Below are 23,942 nucleotides of genomic sequence, written 5' to 3' on the forward strand. Positions count from 1 at the left end.
CCTTGTGATTTTAGTGAATAATTTGGTAACTAAGTACCATAAGCAATGCTTTAATAAGTATACTCTGCCTGTTTGTTGAGCATATTCAGCCTGTTTAGTGAATGTACTATATTGAGTATACTCAGCCTTTACTCTGTGCTGTGACATATGATATACAATATGAGTTGAGGGATGCCAGAAGTGTAGGAAGCTTTATCTTACATTCCTAATCAATACCCCAAACAAGACATCTTCAAACAGTCAAATGATAACCACATATTGAAACAAGGACAGCAGGGTGTGTGGTAGGGAGTGTTCACACAGATGAGGACAGTGAGTAGGGTGTGTGGTAGGGAGTGTTCACATAGATGAGGACAGTGAGCAGGGTGTGCGGTAGGGAGTGTTCACATAGATGAGGACAGTGAGCAGGGTGTGTGGTAGGGAGTGTTCACATAGATGAGGACAGTGAGCAGGAAGAGTAGTTCTTTAATTTTCTGGACCACATTAATTTCATGCTGGAATAATGTATTTCATACAACACAGATTTTCCTTAAGAATAGTTATTTAATTAAATATAACCACATCAACAAAAGGTACTGAAAGTCTTCATGCTACAGTACTGCAGACTGGATGAGCATCCAATGACCACTGTCAGAACGTTTAGGTCAGCAAACGTCATTCACATAGCTCCTCACTTCCTGTGTTGATTGTACACGCGTTTGTGCTGCAGTCAGCATTCAGCACCCAGCTATTTACCAGTTATCAGATAACAGTGACACCTGACCGGCTTTCTTTTCTTAGTTTGCAAAAAATGGTAAGAAAGCAAGAAAGATTATATTAGACCAGTGCTGAACCAACACTGCCATATTTGCATTCCCATCTCCGCCCCCACCTCTCTATTTTGTTAACATGTCCATTTAAGCCCCTGCTCTTTATGTTTGGCTTGTCATCATTTTGGTTTGTTCCTGTTAGTATAGCCATGCCCTCATTGTCTGTCAGTTGTCTGTTGTGTGTTCATGATTCATTTTGTTCTGTATTTAGGTTCTGTGTTTCATTGTGGGTCAATGTTTCTTATTACCATTGCTTGTCTCAGTTAGACTCTGTTTCAGGGTAATAAAGTGTTTGCTGATTATGTTTCATTAAGATGCGCTTAATGAGCGCTTCACCAGTGATACATATTTCATGGTAATGTTTCATGGTTACGTGTCGCATTGTAACACTTAACTATTGTGACGCTGGAAACATGAAGCAACACAGACACTATCATCCCTTTATGCCAGACATCCTTAGCCGGCACCCATCGTTGCTCCTCCTGGCCGAATCCTTCCCAGTCTATTAGATAATGCAGAATGTTACCACAGCGTTTGGAGTCTAGAATTGCCCGAATTGTGTAGACGGGGGTACCATCGTAATCAATGGCTATGGGCGGAACGTCCTCTAGGGCAGCCTCGTCCAGGGGACCCTGAATCTCCTTCCTGTTCAGGAGACAAAAGACGTTTCCGTCCACCTCGTGTTGGTAACCTTTCAGTTCTGCAATACAAATAGTAAAATACTGTAAATACTGTGTAGGAATACAAAGTAGGAATACATTTCCCAAATACTTGAAACATACTTTATATTTACAGTCCTACAGAACAGTCCACAGGCAATACTGTACTCATTGAGTACTGTATTGATATGTAGTACTGCAGTTTCCTACTAGAGTTGATTTCTTACCTGTTCTCATTACGGAAAGTCCGATTGATGCTACAGTGTACCTACTCAAATTTGGCTGTACTCTTTGCCAAGCCTCCCTCATTGTTAGACCATGGTTGACCACATGGTCAACCAAAGTGGTTGGGATCTCATCAGAGATTACAGTCCTTGGCCTTCCTCGTCCTCCCCGTCCTCCTCCTCTTACTCTCACTCCTCTGGCTCTGCCTCTGTTTCCACTGTTGGCATCCATTGCTCCAAAACAGAAGAGCTCACCTTTTGCCATTTTATGCTAAAGCTCTGATTGCTGGTTGTAAACATGTGTGACAGGTTTTTGCCGATGTGATGAGTCAGTGTGCATAGTAGGACAATTAACTTTAGAAATTTGAATAACAGTGTGTTCCTTGTGAAAACAAGAGATTTTCTTCAAGAAAATTATGCCAAATGCAGGAAATTGCGTGTAGTGTTTTGAAAAAAGTGTGTTTTAGAACTGCAATTTGAGTGTAAAGCAGGAATTGTGCTTGTAGTTTAGTAGAATTGGTTCAGGGGGTTGGAGCAATAGTTACATGTTGTGGTCATTGTGTCTCATTTACCAGTATTAGTGTGTAAACAATCGAGAAAAACTGTAATAGTGGTAATATGGGCCAGCAAGGGTCTGTCTATTTATATGTTGGTGGATGGATGGACTGATAGGTACAGAGAGAAAGAGTGAGTCACATTCAGATTTGATCTTTCCTATATTGTTCTTTATTATGTTGACAGGTTTAAAAAAACCCAAGAAACAAAACCGATGACTGATCATTGAGAATTAAAAGAACTAATCCCAAATCATTGTGAATTTCCCCATTGCGGGACTAATAAAGGTTTATCTTATCTTATAACAGCTACTACCTTTGTATGTTGTCTCAATGTTCACATTGTGGTCTCAAAAAGATTAAAGTTGATTCAAGAGGGTTTACAGTTCTTTACCTTTGGTGACCCTTAAACTCTGAAATTAACAGCTATGTTGTCTGTATAGTGAAGAACAAAAGAGTAACTGATAACCATTGACAAAATGTATATATCACAATGCACCAGACACCCTACCTGAGGATTTTGCTGGCACACACACCAGTCAGACTATGATCAGATTATATGATTAATATTAAGTTGTATTATACACAACAAAAATTTCCCAACATTAGATGTGAACATTAACAATTAGTTAAAACAAGAATAATGTAAGGACATTTAGTCACACACACGCACACGCACACGCACACACACACACACACACACACACCTGTCTCACTCCTAATCTCCTGTCTGTCTGTCCCTGTGTCTTGTTTTCCTCCTTCATTTCTTCCTCTCTTTAAAGTCACAGCAACACTCGTCCAGAGCTGCACACTGATGCTCCTTCCTGTGAACTACGGATGTACTGAGTGTGTTACAACTAATCTGATGAATCACTACACCTCGACTAATACAGCAGACACTACTGTACTACTGACATCACTGTACTACTGACACTACTGTACTACAGACAGCACTACTGTACTACTGACACTACAGTACTACAGACAGCACTACTGTACTACTGACACTACTGTACTACTGACATCACTACTGTACTACTGACTGGACTACTGACACTACTGTAGTACTGACTATACTGTACCACTGTCAGCACTACTGTACTACTGACACTATTGTACTACTGACACTACTGTACTACTGAGTCAGTCTTCCTTTTTTCTGGTCAACACAGTGCTTCGTTGTTTTGTGTTGCCATGGAGATTAAAGACCATCCATTCCTACTGTCGCGTCTCACTCTGTCATTCCTTGTTGCTGTTTACATGTTCATTCATGTTTACATATTTTATTTCAGCTGGTTTTCTTTTAAAACTAAACAGGGGGCAAAGACAAGACACGGAGAAATACTAATAAACGAGAACTAACAACGTTAAGCAATACAAACGACGAGAGAAGTGAACAGCAAACATGAACTGAACTGGAACATAGGACCAAGAGAAGTAGAGTAAAGGTAATGACAGACTAACCAAACAAAGAATATGACGTGGACCAGGAAAACTAGGTAACCTAAACGAGCGAGATAGAATGCGGGGTAAATGGGCAGGGAAACACAAGGGAGATACGGACGACGACCGACAATGAAGGCTTGGAAGGAGCAAACTAAATACACAGAGACTGCGAACACAGCGAGACACAGCTGGAGCGAACGGATAGCAGCGTGGGGAAACCATGGAAACAAAAAACAAGGTGGGGTTAGATCGAATGACACAAGACAAGGGCGGAGGGAGGAGCCATATGTGACAAATATCATAGATTGAATATGGCAAACATTCATTCAGCCTTAAATATATGGGAGATGACCAGTGGTGCTGAGTTTTTACCTCCATCATTGGTACAAGGACTGAAGAATGGGTAGAGTTTCTCAATGAAGGACTGACCAGTGTAAGAGTAGATATGAGACCTGGCCTCTACATCATAAAAGGAGACCAGACCCTCCTCATAATCCACAAACACCCCCACTGTCTGGAGCTTCTGTCTCAGGGTGAGGGGGACACGGGGACAATCACAAGCCTTATACTGATTCTCATTCCTCAGAATCAAACTCCAGAACCCATTCTGAGGACTCAGTGTATTCTCCCCCTTCCTGTTAACAGACTCTCTGGCCAATCCTACTCCCCAGTCAGTCTTCCCCTTGACCTGAACCTCATAGTAAAATCTCCCTGATGAGAACCCCTCCTTTCCCATGACATTGGGATATAGGTCAAATCTTTTTGGGTTGTCAGGGAGATTCTGTTTTGTTTCTCCACATTTTACTTGTTTTCCATCATCAGACAGGATGAGGTAGTGATTAGCTGTATCAGGATCCAGAGTCACATCCACTGAGAGAAACATACAGAATGTTATACATACATAATAATAAACTACATAAATATATATCCTACTGATTAAAATATATAACAGGGTTTGTAGGAGACAAAAATATACACAGAGTAAACATTTTATAATGACTGTATCATCATTCATTAAATGTGAAAATAATTACACATTTAAAAAGGGAAATATTGAAGTATCGCTCACAGACTGCATAATTTACAGGTGCTATTGGGGAACTAGGAACATAATTTCATCATTGTTAGAGGAAGAACACAACCTATGTGAATCCTGGAATTAATCATTTATCCCCTGACCCCAGGTCTCCATCCATATTTCATTAATATATATGTATTTTTTCACCCTACAGTGACAGGGGTGGCATATGTTGGATTTCACCACTTTTTCACGTTTTATTGTTCTTTATAATGTAATAAAATGTACATTATATGTAGGCTACATGTACAAATGTAATATGTACATAAGTACAAATGTAATATATATTGATGCAAACATTGTGTATAAATAGTATTTTATTTTTTCCTTATTGTGACACTAATAAAGATTTTTCAGGCAGTGTTCACACATAAATCTGATCCTTTCAAATGAAATTTGAGTTACTTTTTTGTATGTGATCTGTAACCCTATTAGTAGCTGAGTCATGGCTATGCTATATGAATGAGAAATAAATTATCATGCCTAACACTGCCGGACTCTCTAACTTTTTTTGATTTTGGCTAAAACAAAAATATTTATTCTGTTACAGACCTATGACTGGTAAATGTCAAATGTAAAGGTTTCTCACCTGTATCTCTCAGCTTTTCATTCAGTTTTTTATTAATTCTATCATTCAGCGTCTTCTGCAGATGGGACAAAACTCTTCTTATATTCACTACACTCAGACGGATGTCAATACTGATGTCAGTCCAGTTCTTGGTGTGAGGAGGGCTGTTCAGGGTTGGGTAGGTCTACAGTACAGCAGGAGAGAGGAGAAACCCCTCAGCATGGGGAGGGTTGTCCTGTGATGTGCTGTGTTGTCTCTGAGCAGAGAGAGGAACACTGACCTGTAGGAGGTGGATGTGGTCCTCAGTGTGGGAGAGCTGCTCCAGCTCACTGTCTCTCCTCTTTAGTTCAGTGATCTCCTGCTCCAGGTCTTTAATGAGTCCTTCAGCCTGCCTCTCTGCTGCTTTCTGCTTCTCCTCCATCATCTGAAGCAGCTCAGCCTGGCTTCTCTCAATGGAGCGCACCAGAGCAGTGAAGACCTCAATGCTGTCTGCAATCTCTCTCTCTGTGCTTTTCTAATGGAAGAAGAAATTAATAGAAAAAAAAACTTCAACTTTGAAAAACATACGGCTTTCAAAATTCTGATTAACTCTTGTTTGCAGAGGTGGGTAGAGTATTCAACAATTTTACTCAAGTAAAAGTACAGTTACTTGAACCAAATGTTACTCAGGTAAAAGTAAAAGTATGCATCCCAAAAATTTACTTGAGTAAAAGTAAAAAAGTACTTTGATTAAAAGCTACTCAAGTAGTGAGTAAATGCATGAGTACTGTCTCGTGTCAGTAAATTACATCATGAGAAACTGAATTACGGGAAATAATGACTTTTAATAATAAAAATAATTTATTATAAATAAATATTATATATATAAATTATTTATTATAAATAATATGTATTTTTGTTTGTTCCTAATTATTAGGCCTGTGTAACTTTAATGTGTTCCACAAAGGCACTAACTGATGAGACTGTCAGCCAATATGTGTAGCTACAACTTCACACCAACTGAATCAATTTATAGCAGACTTAATCATCCTATATTGCTAGTGTGTACAATCAGTGTGAGAACTGGTTTTTAGTATTGCACTGCGCTACATTTAATAATTACATCATACAAACGTTATGCCTGAGAGATATAGCATTATACATACAGCAAACTTCTCGCATTGTGTTTCCTCATATTTGATGTTGAGTTCTTGTAGGCTGAAATGTCCACACGTTTGCAGACACAATTGGCAGCGCCAAGGTTGCAAACTCTCGCGCATTGAGCGTGAGACACACGCATTTGACCATCTTCACACGCTTACACGCCACACATCCGATTTCTCACACCAAAAAAAATCCAGTTTATTTACCTCTGATCCACATCTATGATTCAATGAGTTACTAGTTCGCTCTGGCGCCAACCACTGGCGATCGATCGATCGCGATATAATACTTAATTTGTGTTTAAATCTCACTAAAAGTGATCTTGTCACTTTCTGTCACTTTCTTGCTACGGTGGAGAAAGTTTGCGTATGTGATCACGTGATTGACCGGCTTCATTTGATTGGTCACTCGTACTCGGGTGACGAGACGTTAGTCAGTCTTCTCACTAGGGGTGGGCGATACTCGGAATTTTGGTATCGATACGATACCGATACGATACTGGTCAGTATCGCCGATACCGATACCGATACTTCCAAACCGTTGGGGGGGCGATACTTTTTACTTGAAATTATAATCCATTAATATAATAATTTATATTAAATTATATATATTTTTGCTGATGCTGGTCCAGCGTGTCGCGTGCCAGTGATTATGCCTTGTGCCAATGGTGGCACGCGTGCCATAGGTTGCCGACCCCTGCTGTAGACGGTCAACCAGTTTCAGATGTGGAAAATTCAATTAAAACAGGCGAATACACCACAATTAAGCCAACTACAGGTCTGATGTCTGATGTATGGAAGTCATATTCCATTGTAATTAATGGAGAGGGAAATCGGCTTGTTGTGATTGATATCAGAAAGTGTTGGTGTACGTCACCTGACGGCATGTGTTTGGACTGTGGTAAGAAATGGGACAGCGCAATCCATCGCTATATTGCTGTTTTAATAAATACATAAAATTTCAAGTACTAAATCTAATTAATTTAATTCATATTAGGATTGCGGGCGGGGGCGACAGAAATGTGTATGTGGCGGGCGGGTGCGGGATTAAAAACAAGCAATTTTTTGGCCGGTGCGGGCGGGAGCGGGACTAAAACAAGCAGGTGCGGGCGGGAGCGGGATTAAAACAAGCGATTTTTTGGCGAGAGTGGGATTAAAACAAGCGGGAGCGGGATTTAAAAAGCAGTCCCACACAGACCTCTAAACTGCAGCAAAAGAATCGATATTTTCGCCGTGGTATCGATCCGATACCAATCCTCACCTTTGTATCGATATAAATATCGATCCGCCCACCCCTACTTCTCACTGAAAAGACGAATTATTTACAAAACTAAAGTTACGGTAGCGTGCGGCGCAAATCCGATTGTAACGGAGTAAAAGTCGCGTTTTTCTCACCACATATTTACTCAAGTAAAAGTAGAAGTATTTCACATTAAAACTTCTCCTACAAGTACATTTTTGTCCAAAAAGCTACTTGAGTAAATGTAACGGAGTAAATGTAACGCGTTCCTACCCACCTCTGCTTGTTTGTAATAGATATGAAGTAGGTGGTAGTTCACACCTTTCGGAGCTCTACTGAGTGTTTGATCTCTTCCATCTTCTTCAGTCTCTCTTGGATCATCTGCTGGACCTTCAACTGTGTCTTCCCCAGCTGTGTCTGGAATCAGACAGGAAAACAAAGAAAAATTGTTATATATTTTAATGGTGCCCTATGATTCATTCATGTTTTTTATATTCCTTTTATAAATCTGTGTTGTGTTTAATATTGATATTATCCAGTATTAGTGTCTCACCCTTTTCTCTCCACTCTCCTTCTCTATGGTAACAGTGTTGTGAGTCCTGTGGTCTCCCTCAGTGCAGAACTGACACACACACATTTCGTCTTCTCTACAGAACAGCTCCAGGGGTCTCTCATGTTTCTGACATATGTAGTTCTCCACGTTCTCAACAGGGTTTATTAGTTTGTGTTTCTTAAGTTTTGGAACATTATTATGGGGCTCTAGATGAGACTTACAAAATGTCAGACCACAATCCAGACAAGAGTTTACAGCCTTCAACTTCACTCCAGTGCAGGTGTCACAAAAAATATCAGGTTTATCAAGATCTTTTTTCTTCTTGAAGTGATCCACAACCTCTCTCAGTGTTGTATTAATCTTGAGTTTAGGTCTCTTGGTAAATTTCTCTTTACATAGTGGACATATACAGTTTGGACTGTTGTCCCAGTATTGTGTAAGGCAGGTCCTACAGAAGTTGTGTCCACATGGAGTGGTGACTGGATCAGTGAACACATCCAGACAGATAGAACACGTGAACTGCTCCTCAGACTGGAGGCTGCTGGAGTCACGTGTGACTGAAAAGATGCATGAAGTATTCAATTATTCTAATGTATGTGAATTTCACATATGGTTCCTAAATACTCCAGAACTGTCAAAATTGTAGACAATGGGGAATAAACAAGTTACATTTGACTCCTGATCTGAGTTCAGTTTGATAATCATGTGTGTCCTTCTTCGTTCTCCAGGATTCAGCACCACCACCTCAGACTTTAATCTCCTGATCTGAATCTTAACCTGGTTTACACTGACAACATGGAGCTCAGGGTGTAAATCACTCCATTTTGTAGTCAGTACAGCAGTTCTATTTTGTTCATAGTGTTACTGAACCAATTTACAGTGATGGAGAATATTCCTGAACACACAGGCTGTGTTTCATTCATGTGTGTACGTGGTGTGTGACTTACACTCAGGTGGTTCATCCATGTTCCACCTTCTACCTTGTAGTGATGACGATTCTTCCATTTCCTTCTTTCTCTAATAAATGTTTAAAAGAAATCACACCACTCAGCAAATACATGTATATCTGCTATATATAAGGTTAGTACTACATGCCTTACAGTACTCTTGCCATAAATATTTAATCAAAAATGTGTATTTGTCACAGAGGGACGGCCACACACAATCACTCCTTCCTCGCTCCTAATCACCCATTTATTAACATAACCCCATCATCACTGCCACCTGTGTCCTATGTGCTGACCTGCTCACGTATCTTCTCCTATTTAAAACCACAGGTCCAACTCGACACTAGTGTGTATTGTTCTTTGACTTTTGAGGGACTGATGGAGACGTCATAATCAGTGTTGCGAATAACGGCGTTAAAAATAACGGCGTTAGGTAACGGCGTCATTTTGTCAGTAACGGGATAATATAATTAATTACTTTTCCTGTCGTTACAACGCCGTTGACGTTACTGGTCATTAAAAGCGGTACGTTACTATATATTGATATACTAACAGTAATCCGAGCGGACCGCTGCCCAGGCTAGTGAGGAGTAACAGATCTCGATAGATCACGGTTCTCGGTGTAACACCTGTTTAACTTAACAAGTCAGTAAGCAGCGTTATGGTAGCCAATCAGAGCCAGTGTTTTTACACACGTGCCGACGCACGCGACACAAACGGAGAAGAGGCAGAAATGGCGAGTCAGGAGCAAGCCGAAGAAAAATGAGCATTTTCAAGGTGGCGATATAAACATTTAAGAAAATACTTGAAGTTCCTGAATGTCTACCAGACTGGGTATTTGAATTATTTAATTAAGAATAGAGGTTGTATTAAGTTTACTTCTGTTGTGAACAAACAGTTGTTTCAGATTGAGAGAATTTAATTTTATTTAATAGATGTAAATGCACTTTATATAGTGTAACTGTTTACTATTTTTTATTTTTTTTAACAAAGATTTGGGATTTTAAAGGATTTTATCCTGCACTGGTCTGTGGATGTGCAATAAATATCAAAAGTTAAACACCTTTCTAATCTACTCATTTCAACTGACTGTAAAAACTGCTTTTTCAAAAAAAAAATCCTTATTCATTGGCATATAACTTTTTTTAACTGTAACGCAAATAGTTACTTTCTCTGGTAACGAGTTACTTTTATTATAGAGTAATTCAGTTACTAACTCAGTTACTTTTTTGAACAAGTAGTGAGTAACTATAACTAATTACTTTTTTAAAGTAACGTTCCCAACACTGGTCATAATAATAATAATATTGCGACTTCACCATCCGAACATTTCCGCCCGGACATTTATTATGTCTTGTAACTAGTGGTGGGACTTTAACGCGTTAATTTCGATTAATTAATTACAGGAAAATTAACGCACTAAAAATATTAACGCATTTTAACGCATGAGACACTTTTGCACCGTGGAATGTTTCTCCGTGCACGAGAATGGGAAATTTAAATATAAGAAACTTCCAGATGGAAGTACAAACAAAAATAGTGTTATTTGCACTTTATGTAGGAAGGAGTTCGCTTATCACAGGAGCACTTCCACCCTTCGTTACCACCTCAACGCAAAACATGTTGGGGCTAATGCGCAGGTCAGTAATGATCACTTAGCTGCTAAATGTATTCCTAGTACGATATGGTGAACAAACGTCCGTATTTCCCGGGACATGTCCGTATTTCACATCCTGTCCCGGTCGTCGCGGGTTTTTTTTTAAGTGAGGAAATGTCCTGGGGTGAGTTTCCCAAAACGTTCTTAGCGCTAAGTACTTCGTAACCTCGTTCATACGTACGAGGTTAATATGTACTTAGCGCTAAGAATGTTTTGGGAAACCCACCCCTGGTTTTTAAATTACCTTCATTGGACCATTAAGACTGGATTAAACTTTCGCGAGTGACCGCAGCGCGCGACTCCGCACGCGTTTATACATGACGCTTCATATTATTTGCATTGTTGTTCGCTTTCTGTGGTCGAAGATAAAGGCTTACAAGAAGCGCTGCACATCCAAACCTTTCGAAAAAATAATGCGCAATTTCCAAGTTTCGGCAGAAAAAAATGCGAATTAAGCCTTGTTTCCATTCATTACAGTTGTGCGAATAAACTTTAGATCACGTGAGAGGACGCCAAAACAATAGTGGTTTTACGTCCATCTGGCAGTTACGCATTTTTGCACGTTGAGGTTTTGAAACATTTTTTTCTTTTTCTTTTCTATACATGGAGAAGTTAAATTCAATTTTTGCTCTCTCCAGAACTGTTTTTGCATGCATTTGCCATCTTTACATCGCGATCATGTACAGAACCACATGATTTGAGGCATGATACGTCATCGTTTATGCGAAAAACCCTTTTCCATCCAGTTTTTTCGAATTTTGGCGATGCGATAGTCTAACTTTTCCGAAGAAAATCCAGCAGCTGTATGATGAGGAAAGGGAAGTAAAACAGGTTATTGTGAAGAGCGCCACAAATGTGGCTCTGACTGGGGATCACTGGACCTCTGTTAGCAACAAGAATTATCTTGGTGTGACAGCTCATATTATAGATGATGAATCTATAGATGATGAAGATCCAGTCATTTGCTTTGAGCATGCAGAAGACCACTTCTAGGCACTATGGAGATCCCTGTGGCAGAGGCCTGGGAAATTAAAGAAAAATATACCATCTAAAATGGAATTAAAAAACATCTTCTGATTTACTTCAATTCTTCCAATATCCTGAGCAAAACTTCCAAAATTAAACATTTTTGGTCAGAATTTCCAGTGTTCTGAACTGTTTTCTGCACTCATCTATTGGTCTATGTAATAGACTGGTGGAAAAATAAACAAGATGTTGAAGTTTATGATTATGTTCATTGATTCATTCATCATTCAAACTTAAATTAATATTTCTCATGTTAAATACTGAAATGCGATTAAAATGCGATTAATTTCGATTAATTAATTACAAAGCTTCCAATTAATTCGATTAATTTTTTTGATCGCGTCCCACCCCTACTTGTAACGTAAAAATGTGTCTCAGCTACTCGGATTTCGAATCGATTTTTAAAGTTTTTAAACCTTAGGACCAGGGCTCTCAATTTTAGAATTCATTTCAGAGTGTGAGAGTCGGTGGCGAACGTAAGTTGTATATCGCGATCGATCGCCAGTGGAGGGCGACATAGATATGGATCAGAGATAAATCAACTAGATTTTTTTTTTTCGCCGTGTGAAATCGGAAGTGTGGCGTGTGAAGACGGTCAAATGCGTGTGTCACACGCTCAATGCGTGAGACTTGAGAACACTGCTTAGGACATTGTGAATACGGATCAGTTTTCGCTCGCAATAGTAGGCATACTCTCCTTCCCGAGTTGAAGGGCGTACCGAACGAAGACTTCATTTAATAACCGTTGGTAGATTGCAGTTCACATACGGCAACATATGTAGCTGAATTTAGTTATTCTAGTTAGTTTGTTACACGGTACCTTTAAATGTCTATGAAATTGCTTTACCGTTTATCTTTACAGTTCACTCAGCCAGTGGTAAAACATCTGAACGATGAGCTACAACATGTGCTGATGTAGAACTACTTACCTTTACTTTCCTAGAAGGCTGTACTGTCCCGTTTCTCGTCTTCTCAGAGCTAACGTGTCCAATAATGCTGCCGTGTCAATTTGAAGTTCTTAAATTTTACTTTTACTTAGCATGGCACTTGTCTGTTCATTTGTTCTTTGTGCTGGCAAGTGTTGAAGTGTCGTTCACTTCGCATGTTAATTTGATGTGTAGAGAGGAAATCAGTCAGACTCGTTCAACAGTTCAAACTAGTTTTTATTCGCATGCGATGATCTTCAGAGATCTCTACACAACACAGTGTGCTCCTAAGGGAACGAGATCTGACAATTTACAGTTAAAACAGGTAGGCCTACTTGTACCTTGGTCACTCCACCCAAATCATGTGCCACTTGTGCAAAATATTTTTCTGCACCAATCACGGATCTATCTTGCGCATACTACAGAATTTAGTCATCCAGTCTTCCAAGTTCCTCATATAACTATGTTGTCTATTTTCCATGATTCTTTCTTCTTACAGTCTCACTGACACTGCTAGTGTGTCTCTGTATTGTGTATCAGCAACGGGTGAGTGTTTTACTTAAGAGGACTTCACCCAGATTACTTGACCTCATAATAAAGTTAGCCATTTTTTAATGTACTTATACATATGTCTGAATTACTAGCTGGAGGTGAATATAGCGAGAAGATTCTACGACACAGCTAAATGTCGTGCTGCTTTTCAATGGAAAGTTTGTAAATTAATGAAAAGTAACTTACTCAACTGGGCCTTGTTTATTACATTTTGTCAGTTGCTTTGTTGCATGAATTGCAGTGAAGATTTGCACAATAGTAAGTGCATTTCTCAAAACCATACAAACAGCACCACACAGTGGATTTACCAGCAGCCGGTCACTTCCTCAAAACCCTCAGCTCATGTCCCAAAAGTATCAGAATGACAAGCCCATGTCATTGATTATGAAAATGAAAGTCAAAATATTTTGCCATGTTGTCGTATATCATATACAGTAGGCTACTGTTGTATGGCTGGGAAGGGCTGCATGACTTTGCACATAACAGACGGTAATTGGCGGTATGCAGAAAAGTGTAGTAGCGAAGATATTTTAACTTGGAGTAGCAGCGTTTCTAGCTCCAGAGGTGAGGATTTGTCCTGGTTGTTGAGTGGTGGCCTGCAATCGAAGATCTTGCTTCTCCCACTCCTCTTGTTAGGTTTGGTTGCAGTTGGTTATTTTGTAAGAGTGTTCTTTTTGAGGCGGCCAGCAGGGGACATCCGTACCGGGACACACAGATTTCTCGGTTTTCTTGGTTAGAGATACATTGCCGATATCTAGCCAGGATCTTTTGTTTGCGAATGTTCCTGTGTTATCCATTTATCCTTGATGGGGAAAAATTTATACGTGATAATAAGAATTCAGACTCACCATAATCAGGCCCGTTGACAGTCTTGCCGGGGCCCGGGACAAGAAATTTGTCCCCCCCCCCCCCCCCCCCTTTCTTCGGCTTACATCATTTTTTAAATAAAATAAGACAGTAAGACAATTAATTGTAGGGTGAATGTCTTATTCAACAAGACAAAAAATAGAACAAGACAAAGGAAACCATGTTCAACAACATACAACAATATAAGTGCAAACAACAACCTAAATGCAATTAACAATAAATTAAAGACACTAAAATGCCATGCGCCTAACTTTTTTAATGGCAAATTTGTTAATCAGTTCACTGAAGTCTAGTCCTTGGGCCATCTCATGTTCAATGGAAAGCATGGCCAAACCATTCAGCCTGTCCTGAGACATTGTGGAGCGCAGGTAGTTTATTAGCTTCATTTTGCTAAATGGACGCTCTCCTCCAGCTACAGTTACAGGTAAGCACAAAAAAATGCGTAGCAAAACACACAAGTCAATATAAATGCTCTGCAGCCCCATTCTATAAATTGCATTAAGCAGGTCAAGAGGTCCAAGGTCATTTTTAAATGTTGCATATTTTCTTTAAATGACAAACTTGGTCTGCAAGAGAATCTGAGAAGTCTTTTGTGTATTTTTGTGAGAGTTTTGCACATGATGCATTGATGCAATCATTGGACATTTCTTGAAAATTCCACAGTACAGAAAACTCATCACAAATGTTTTTGATGTCACACTAAGCTGCGCCACCACACTGTCTACTGTAACATAAAACACTTTATCTCTAAAGTAGTTTTCTGGGTACTCCTTACTGTTCTCTTCCTCCATGTCATCAAAAAAACATTTCTTCTTTCTCTGTTTTGTTTTAAGCTTTGGCTCAATGCCTATAGCAGTCGCAACAACGGTGGCCTCTCTCAACAAACTGTCCCAGGACGCACGTATACAAGCCATCTCTTTTTCAAGTTCTTTTATATTGGCAACTTGTGTATCAAGGGTAATGGACGAAGACTGACTGGCAAGATTTCTGTCCTCTAAGCACCCTAAGACCTTTATCCAAAATGTTAGGAGCACCACTGCGTTAAAAGACTCAAAGTAGGTCTTTAAACCCTGTGCCTGAGCTTTTGTTTCACTAGTTAGGTTGCCTTGTGTGATAAGTGCTTCCAATGCTTTAAGGACATCAGTTAAATGCTTTGCCACAGGGCGTACTGCCTCTATGCGTGCACTCCAGCGTGTATCTGATAAACTGTGCAAAGAACAATGTAAAACTTTCATCAAAATTGCCCATCGCTGAGGGCTGCCACTAAAAAGTTTATACAGTTCATTCACAAATCCAAAGAAAATATTTATTTCTGGACATGCCTGGGCTGCATGGACTCCTACCAGATATAGTGTGTGAGATGCACAGGGTGAGAATGTGGCCAGAGGGTTTTTCTTTTTTATGTGGACTTGTACACCCTTCACTTTTCCTGCCATATTGGCCCCATTGTCATAACACTGACCTCTACAGTCAGCTAAATCTATTCTGTATTCCCTGAGTGTCTTCAATCATTTTTGCAACTTCTTCCCCAGTCTTATTTGAAAGGCCTCTAAATTTTAGAAAACGTTCATTTATTTCCCATCCTCCTCCTGAAGCAGTTGAACTAACATACCTAAGAAGTAGCATATTTTGCTCCAAATTGGAGACATCAGGTGTGGCATCACATATTAAAGAAAAGTAAGCTGCATTCTGTCTTTCTGTTAGAATAGTGTTTAGAACACGCTAAGCACAGACCTCAATAAATTCATTTTGGCTTTCAGGTGAAAGGTAATGAGCCTGTACCCTTTTCCCCTGTTCCCTGTACTCTCTGATATTCTGTAAATGATTGTTCAGAATGGTGTCATATTGTGACAACAGCTCAATCAAGCCTAAAAAATGCCCATTATCAGGTTTGTCAAGTACAGTTGTACTCCCTCTAAATGGTAAATTTCTAGAGGCTAAATAAAGAGTTACATCTAACAGACGTTTTAGTAAGGCTTTGTTATTTTCTATTTCAGTCTCCACAAGTTGTTGCTGTTTATTGTCAATGCCCGAGGCCTACAGGACAGAGTGTTGTAGGTTCTTCCATTTCCAATAACTGTTCTGGGAATCTTTCATACAGCTTCCTATATTTTAAAGTGCAAATTTTCATCCCATCAGTGGAATTTAGTGCACTTGTTGACTTTTTGCCTTTTACTTGTTCAAAAGAAAATAATAAACATAACAAAACAGAGCTTTTTTTGAGCTGCTGTATATGACCCAATCCCTTTCAATTTTTTCCCTGCCATTAGGAGACATTGCATAACACAAATAGTTAGGGAAACTCCTACTCTCCACATCTGTGGGCAAGTCTTTTGCCACCTCTGATAAAGATGCTCGTGTTGCTAGAACACGCACTGCAGTTACCCTGTCAGAGTCAGACATTACAGCTGGCCATAAGCCAGGATCGTTAAAGTCTATGACAACTTGTGATGCACTCTCCCTTCCTCCTGTTGTTGCTCCATCATCATCATCGCTCCCACTTTTTTCCTTAGTCTCTCTCACTCTCGTCTGCTCTACGTGTTCAGTGGCTGTAATCTCACTCTCCCTGGTCTCTTCTCTTTGCCTTTACTCCCTACACTGCTCGCTTTGAATTTCCTCTGTAGCAGACAATCCTTGTTAGGTCATATAGTATATAATATAGCCACACATCAAAGCTGTTTCTGACAGCTGACTGACGCTGTTACGGTAACCTACCGCGCTGCCCTGAGTCAGGTCTGGGAGCCTCCCCCTCCTCCGACATCGCTCTGGGCTGGCTACACTCTCTCTCCCTGTCATAATTCCCTGCCTCTTCTGTAGCTTTCTCGACTGTGCTGCTAGTCTGAGCTGTTTCAGACAGTCAGGGATTATTTATGAGTATCTTCCCAACAAACTTATTCATCTTAAACTTTACCGCGCTACAACATCAGCGCTTATTATTTACTTACCGTCATCTTTGGACACACTGTCAAGCCCTGCTGTCCCTTCATGCCCTCTGTTTAAAAATCTCAATGCGATCTCTTTCACCTCTGTAATCCTCATCCCTTTCCTTTTTTCCTTTCTTTTCTGCACTCCAGATTTTTGTTTACTCCCCATTTTTAACTATCCACCACTGTATTTCCCGCTGTCAGCCGGCTACGGTTGGTGCTGGATCAAACCATTTTCAGTGGGAGGCGGGGGTGTATGCACTTAATGGAAAATATGCAGATAGGTAAAAAACATATACATTTTAGCCATTGAGCTTATTTTGAGTACAGAATTTTATATTAATGAAAGATTTCAAGATTATATTTAAAATTATAGACTTTAAATAAAAATAAATTGTTGGGCTCTTTGATCGGCCCCCCTGGCCTCGGGGCCCGGGACAACAGACCCGGTTCTCCCCCCCTGTCGACGGGGCTGCCTATATATACCTGTTCAATAATAAACATACAAGACAAATAATAACATATAATTATTCGCTCACCCATCCAAATTATTGGTATCCGGTGTTCCAATCATCTCCATGGCCACAGGTGTATAAAATGAAGCTCCTAGGCATGCAGATTGTTTTTACAAACATTTGTGAAAGAATAGGTCGCTCTGAGGTGCGCAGTGAATTCCAACATGGAACTGTGATGAGATGCCCCCTGTGAGACAAATCCAGTCGTGAAATTTCCTTGTTCCTAAATATTCTACAGTCAACTCTCAGCTGTATTATAAGAAAATGCAAGTGTTTGGGAATGACAGCAATTCAACCACAAAGTGGTAGGCCACATAAGCTGAAGCGCATAGTGTGAAGAGGTCGCCAACTTTCTGCAGAGTCAATCACTACTGACATACAAATGTCATGTGGCCTTCAGATTAGCTCAAGAACAGTATGCAGAAAACTTCATTGAATGGGTTATCATGTGTTATGACCTCCGTCATATTGTGTATTGTGCATTTTGTCATTATCTGCTATGCCTGTGTATCCCCTCTGTCTTGGTCCCTCAATAAAGTGACTGCACCACAGGGTTGGTTCTGAGCTTTTTTACTGGAGTCACTGGTTTCATAAAATGGACAGAAAACAGCAGCTTATCAGTATGTTTCTCCGCTCCTAACAGCATTCTCTTCAGCTCCCGAAACTAGACTGACTTCCACAATACAAATACAACATAATTCGTTCGGATTATAGACTCAGTATTCTCAGTGCAAAAATAGCTCAGGATTTTTCAGCAAAACAGTTACACAAAGCATTAACAAATAAAGGTTTACAACAATTAAAAATATTAAACGAAAATAAGGAAATACAATAGGCGTACCTGGTTTCATAAAATGGACAGAAAACAGCAGCTTATCAGTATGTTTCTCCGCTCCTAACAGCTATAAAGCACGAATGAATAAAATTAGCTTCTACATTAAACCCACATGAAAAGCTGTGCTATTTTAGTTTACTGTAGCTAAGAATGTATTCAATCCACAGGGTAAAAGAATGCCAAATTAGCTAGCTGTAGCTAGAAGGCGAATACCTTGTGACCGCATGGTTGAGTGCTAAGCTAGTTGAACCTCGAAATTAAACAGCTCACAGTACTTGACATTTTTATGGAAAAACCAAACCTGTGCTTATTTATGAAGTAAAAGTACATACAGTGTCACTTCAGTGCAGGGTTATTACTCAAAAGTACCTCAGAACACTTAAACATCCTGGAGAGTAATACTGAACCTACCATTCTCTTCAGCTCCCGAAACTAGACTGAACTGGAAAATGGAGGCTAGCTGTTTTCTAGCAGAATTATACTGTCGCTGACCAGTAGATGGTGTTGTACGCCCACAAACATGTAGCTGTATTTTCTTTTCAAACTTATTTTGGCGAATTCAAAAAATAAAAATTTCAGAATTTATAAACAGAGCTTTTTTCCTCTGCTACACCTGTATCTATTGTGAGTCTGCTCCTTTAAGACTGTTTACAGGGGCCATCCGTTCTTCACCTTCCACACCTGATGCGGCTTACCGTGACGACAGAGGAAGACGGAAAGGAAGCATAAAAGGTGGATTTGGACATGGACGAAGCAGGCTACGCCTCGGTTTTGTGCTGATTCTGGTTCTGAGATTTGATAATTCGATTGTTGGTTCGTTCTAGTTGCTGTCTACATTTGTATATATATATATATTGCACCAGTAATCATTTGGTTCTGTGTGTTTGGCTAATCAGGGAGTTAGGAGAGACATTGTGTTTTTGCTTCATGTTTGTTTGAGAAGGGTTAATAGTAGTCTCTGTGTTAGAGTGGGTTTTCTTTTGTTGTTCGTTTCCGTTTTCAGTGGGGGTCACCCTGAAGTTTACCTGGTGTTATTATTCATGTCATTCAATATACATCTCATATATTTACATACTACATAAAACATCTTTCAACTATTCAATTTGGTCTCTCTCTGTGGGTGTTTTTGGACATTTAGCCATCACAGGTTATCATATACCGGTTCATCACTATCATTTTCTCTGTTACTAGTCCCCACCTAGACGGGGTACGTAACAGAATTGGGGGCTCGTCCTCCTATTGTTGTCCTTTTCTGTCTGGTTGGGGGTTTCTTTTTGTGGGTGGGGGTGGTTGTGCTGTGGTTGTTGTGGTGGCTGTTTGGGGTACTAGTGATTCTGACGTCATGGCTGAGTTTGACTTGTTGGAATTTACCATTTAACCGTCCATTGAGCAGTTTGATAAGTGTCGGAAAGTGGATTTATTACAGATTGCCGATTTCTTCGATATAATGGTGCCTCGTTCTGCCCCGAAGAGGGAAATTAAGGAGGTATTAGAGGCTCGCCTTGTTGAGAATGGGATATTGCCAGAAAGGAGCATCGATCTGGCTGTTGCAGCTTGTCCGACTGTGCGCTCGCTGATGGCCGAGGCCGTCTAGGGCTCACCGGTTGGACACCGCAAAGATCCTGGAGCGGTTTGCTCCCCTAGGGCATATCCCCTCATGGAAATTAAGCTGAAGGAGTTGGAGTTGGAAATAGTGAGGCAGGAACGTGAAAAGGAGTTGCTGCGGGTACGGGCATTACAAATAGAGGCTGATAAAGAGATTGCGTTAAAGAGGCTGAGTATGGAATCTGTACGCCCCGTACCTCTCCCTCAGAAACTATCTTTGCAAAGCCCTTCTCAAGTAATGCGCCGATTCCGGTGCCTCGCACCCCTCGCACATGCTCTACACCAGTTACTCCAGTACGCTCTACTTCTGTCGAAATAGATTTTGATATGTGTCGGCAAATTGGTATGATATCTACTTTTACAGAGTCCAAAGTAGATGCTTATTTTCCTTTATTTGAACGTGTTGCCACCACCTTGAAATGGCCAAAAGACCACTGGGCTTTCATGGTGCAATGTAAATTGGTTGGCATGGCTCAGGAAGTATGCTCTTCCCTTGATCCTGAGTCGAGCGTTGATTATGATACGGTTAAAGCTACTGTCCTACGGGCATATGAGTTAGTTCCCGAAGCATACCGACAGAAATTTAGACACCTTGAGAAAAAGGACAACCAAACATATGTAGAATTTGCAAGGGAGAAGTCTGTCTTGTTTGAGAAGTGGTGTGCAGCTAGCGACACCACTACGTTTGAGCAGCAAAAAGAATTTATCCTGGTAGATGAGTTTAAGAAGTGTGTTAATAAGAAGGTGGTAGTCTACCAAAATGAGCAGAAGGCAGGTAGTTTGGCTACCGCTGCCGTGTTGGCAGATGAATTAATTTGAACGCACAAGACCGTGTTTAATTCCTCCGTTTCTCGGAATCGTGTTCCAGTGCGAGCATGGAAGACATCGAATCCTTCCCCAGCAACGACTACTGTATCCTCGGTGGACAAACGTGACTGTTTTTACTGTCATGAGATTGGACATATCATCACTAACTGTCCGAAGTTGCAACAAAAAGCTGGTAGGGCAGCAAAGACGGTGAGTGCTGTCAGTGTTGTGTCATCTGAAAAGAGAGCTGAGATCGAACCTACTTTCCAGCCCTTTATGTTTTCTGGGTCTGTTGCATTTAACGGGTCAGACAAAAAGCAGCCTATAACTGGGCTCAGAGACACTGGAGCAGCTGTGTCTATATTGTTGGATAGCGTGTTACTGCTTTCTGCTGATACATACTGTGGAAGTGATGTTTTAATTCAAGGAGTGGAATTGGGTGTACGGAGGCTTCAATTGCATAGCGTGTTTTTGTGCACTGATTTATATACGGGTCCTGCTCGGATTGCAATTTGTTCAGAGCTGCCGATTAGCGGGGTTTCCTTGATCATGGGGAATGATTTGGCAGCTGGTGCTGTTTTTCCTGTTCCCAAAGTTGTGGACAGTCCTCCAGAGGTGGAGACTGTTGGTCCTGAGGAAGCAACAATCTTCCCAGTGTGTGTGATGACTCGTGCTCAGAGAAAAAAATTTAATGATGTACTTGAGTTGGGGGACTCGTTTATGGCGAAAGGCAATCCTCTGTCTGTTACTTCGCAAGCACAAGATGTTCAGAGCAATGTCAAGTCTTTGCATAGTGCTACGGCTGTAAAGCTTTCTTTTCCCCTTCCGTCTGTTGATCGCGCTCAACTGCTCGCAGCCCAACGAGCAGATCCTTCATTAGCAGGGTGTTTTGATACCATTAACAACGCGAATTCTAACGACGATAAATTTCCTTCTCACTATGTCATGTCTCATGACGTGTTGATGAGGCAGTGGTCTCCCCCTGGTACCACGGAGAAAACGGCCACTGTTTGTCAAATCGTGGTTCCAGTTGATTTACGGCCACAAGTCCTGGGTTTAGCTCATGATCACCCGTGCGCTGGACATTTAGGAGTTCGGAAAACCGTTCGAGTGTTACGGTATTTTTTTTGGCCGGGAGTACGATCTGATGTGGTTAAATATTGTCATTCGTGTCACGCTTGTCAAACTGTTGGAAAACCTAACCAGGTTATTCCCCCTGCACCATTGCAGCCCATCACTATAACGGGAGAACCGTTCGATCACATTATTATTGATTGTGTAGGTCCTCTCCCTAAAACTCGTAGTGGATTCATTCATTTGTTAACTCTGATGTGTGCAGCCACGAGATTTCCTGAAGCAATCCCGACTCGAAATTTGAAAGCAAAAACAGTTCTGAAAGCTTTGATTAAGTTCTGTACGTTTGGTTTACCTAAGACTGTACAGTCAGATCAAGGATCGAATTTTACGTCCACTTTGTTTGCACAAGTGATGAAAGAGTTGAAGATTAAGCATAGCATGTCCAGTGCTTATCATCCTGAGAGTCAAGGAGCTCCTGAGAGGTTTCATCAAACCTTCAAAAATATGTTATGTACGTACTGTTCAGAGGCTGGACCAAATTGGGATGAGGGAGTACCTCTGATGTTGTTTGCAATTCGGGATGCGGTTCAGGAATCATTAGGGTACAGTCCGTCTGAACTTATGTCGTGCGGGGACCATTAAAGGCCTTGTATGAGCAATGGTTGACCCCTAACCGTCCGCTCGATTTGAAGCCGGTCCTCGAGTACGTGCAGTCTTTGAGGACACGCATGTGGTTGGCTCATGAGACGGCCAAACGTTTTAGAAACTACTCAAGCTACTATGAAAAAAACATTTGATGCGAAAGCAGTGGTTCGGTCCTTCTCTCCAGGAGACATGGTCCTGGCATTGTTGCCAGTGGTGGGGTCATCTATGAATGCGAGATTTGCGGGACCCTATGAGGTCATAAGAAAAGAAGGTGAAACCACGTACGTGTTGGCTACCCCGGATCGTCGACGTCAAACCAGAGTGTGTCACATAAATTTGTTAAAGCCTTATGTGTCCCGTCAGTCTGAGCCTTCCTGCGGTACAAAAGCTGTTGTGCCGATTCAGCTTGTGTCTAACGTTAAGACTACTGAGTATGTTCCTGAGTCCGACAGACTCCACATAGGCAGATATAGTCTTCCTTGTGCTCGTCTCCCTAACTCCAAGGCTTTACGCAACCTGGATGAGAAGCTACAACATTTGCCCTCTTTACCTCGTTCGGCTATTCAGGCACTTATTGGAAAATACCCCACGTTGTTTTCTGACAAACTAGGTTGCACTTCTGTGTTAGAGCATGATGTAGATGTAGGGGATCATACCCCTATTAAACAGCATCCGTACCGGGTAAACCCCACAAAACGAGAGACTTTGAAGCAGGAGACTGCTTATTTGGTTGAAAACGGCATCTAGAGGTTTTACAGTCTCTTTGCTCGTTTACACCATGCTAATCTTGTATTGAATTTGGACAAATGTGATTTTGGAAAAGGCGTGGTGTCTTACCTAGGTAAGCTTGTAGGTCAAGGCCAGGTGAGACCCCTGGACGCCAAGGTTCTCAGTATTACAAATTTTCCCGCACCTACCTCTCGAAGAGAGCTGCGAAGATTTCTGAGGAGTGACCAGTTGGACCATCCCGTGTGCTTTTTCTCAAAAAAGTTCTTAAAACACCAAATGGCATACAGCACAATTGAAAAGGAGGCCCTAGCACTGTTGTTGGCCTTGCAACATTTTGAGGTTTACTTGGGAGGTAGCTCTCTACCTATTGTGGTATACACCGATCACAACCCTTTGGTTTTTTTGGATCGGATGCGGAATACAAACCAGAGACTGATGCGTTGGTGCATTATTGTTCAGAGTTTTAACATCTCCATACGACACAAGAAAGGGGAACACAACATAGTGGCGGATGCTCTTTCTCGTTGCTAGGTAGCTGTCCCGTGGGAAGTTTATTT

The 23,942-nt window shown here is 40.9% G+C and overlaps 1 protein-coding gene across 2 annotated transcripts; it reads right to left on the reverse strand.

Annotated features, from left to right (window-relative positions):
• Positions 1-89: 89 nt before the first annotated feature.
• Positions 90-22,450, reverse strand: LOC143488583 (E3 ubiquitin-protein ligase TRIM39-like). Of its 2 annotated transcripts, XM_076987378.1 has the most exons (9): positions 18,529-22,448; positions 17,712-17,874; positions 12,833-14,183; positions 9,221-9,290; positions 8,274-8,830; positions 8,042-8,137; positions 5,619-5,852; positions 5,360-5,522; positions 91-4,562 (listed from the first exon to the last, which is right to left on the reverse strand). In XM_076987378.1, exons 4-9 carry the CDS (start codon positions 9,276-9,278, stop codon positions 4,015-4,017), a joined length of 1,656 nt encoding a protein of 551 aa, XP_076843493.1. In that variant the 5' UTR covers positions 9,279-9,290; positions 12,833-14,183; positions 17,712-17,874; positions 18,529-22,448; the 3' UTR covers positions 91-4,014. The 2 variants fall into 2 exon arrangements, with proteins under 2 accessions (XP_076843494.1, XP_076843493.1); XM_076987379.1 differs by having other exon boundaries at positions 90-4,562; positions 9,254-9,290; positions 17,712-22,450.
• Positions 22,451-23,942: the final 1,492 nt, after the last annotated feature.

The sequence above is a fragment of the Brachyhypopomus gauderio genome, unplaced genomic scaffold (genome assembly GCF_052324685.1).
Source record: "Brachyhypopomus gauderio isolate BG-103 unplaced genomic scaffold, BGAUD_0.2 sc52, whole genome shotgun sequence".
Lineage (NCBI taxonomy): Eukaryota > Metazoa > Chordata > Actinopteri > Gymnotiformes > Hypopomidae > Brachyhypopomus > Brachyhypopomus gauderio.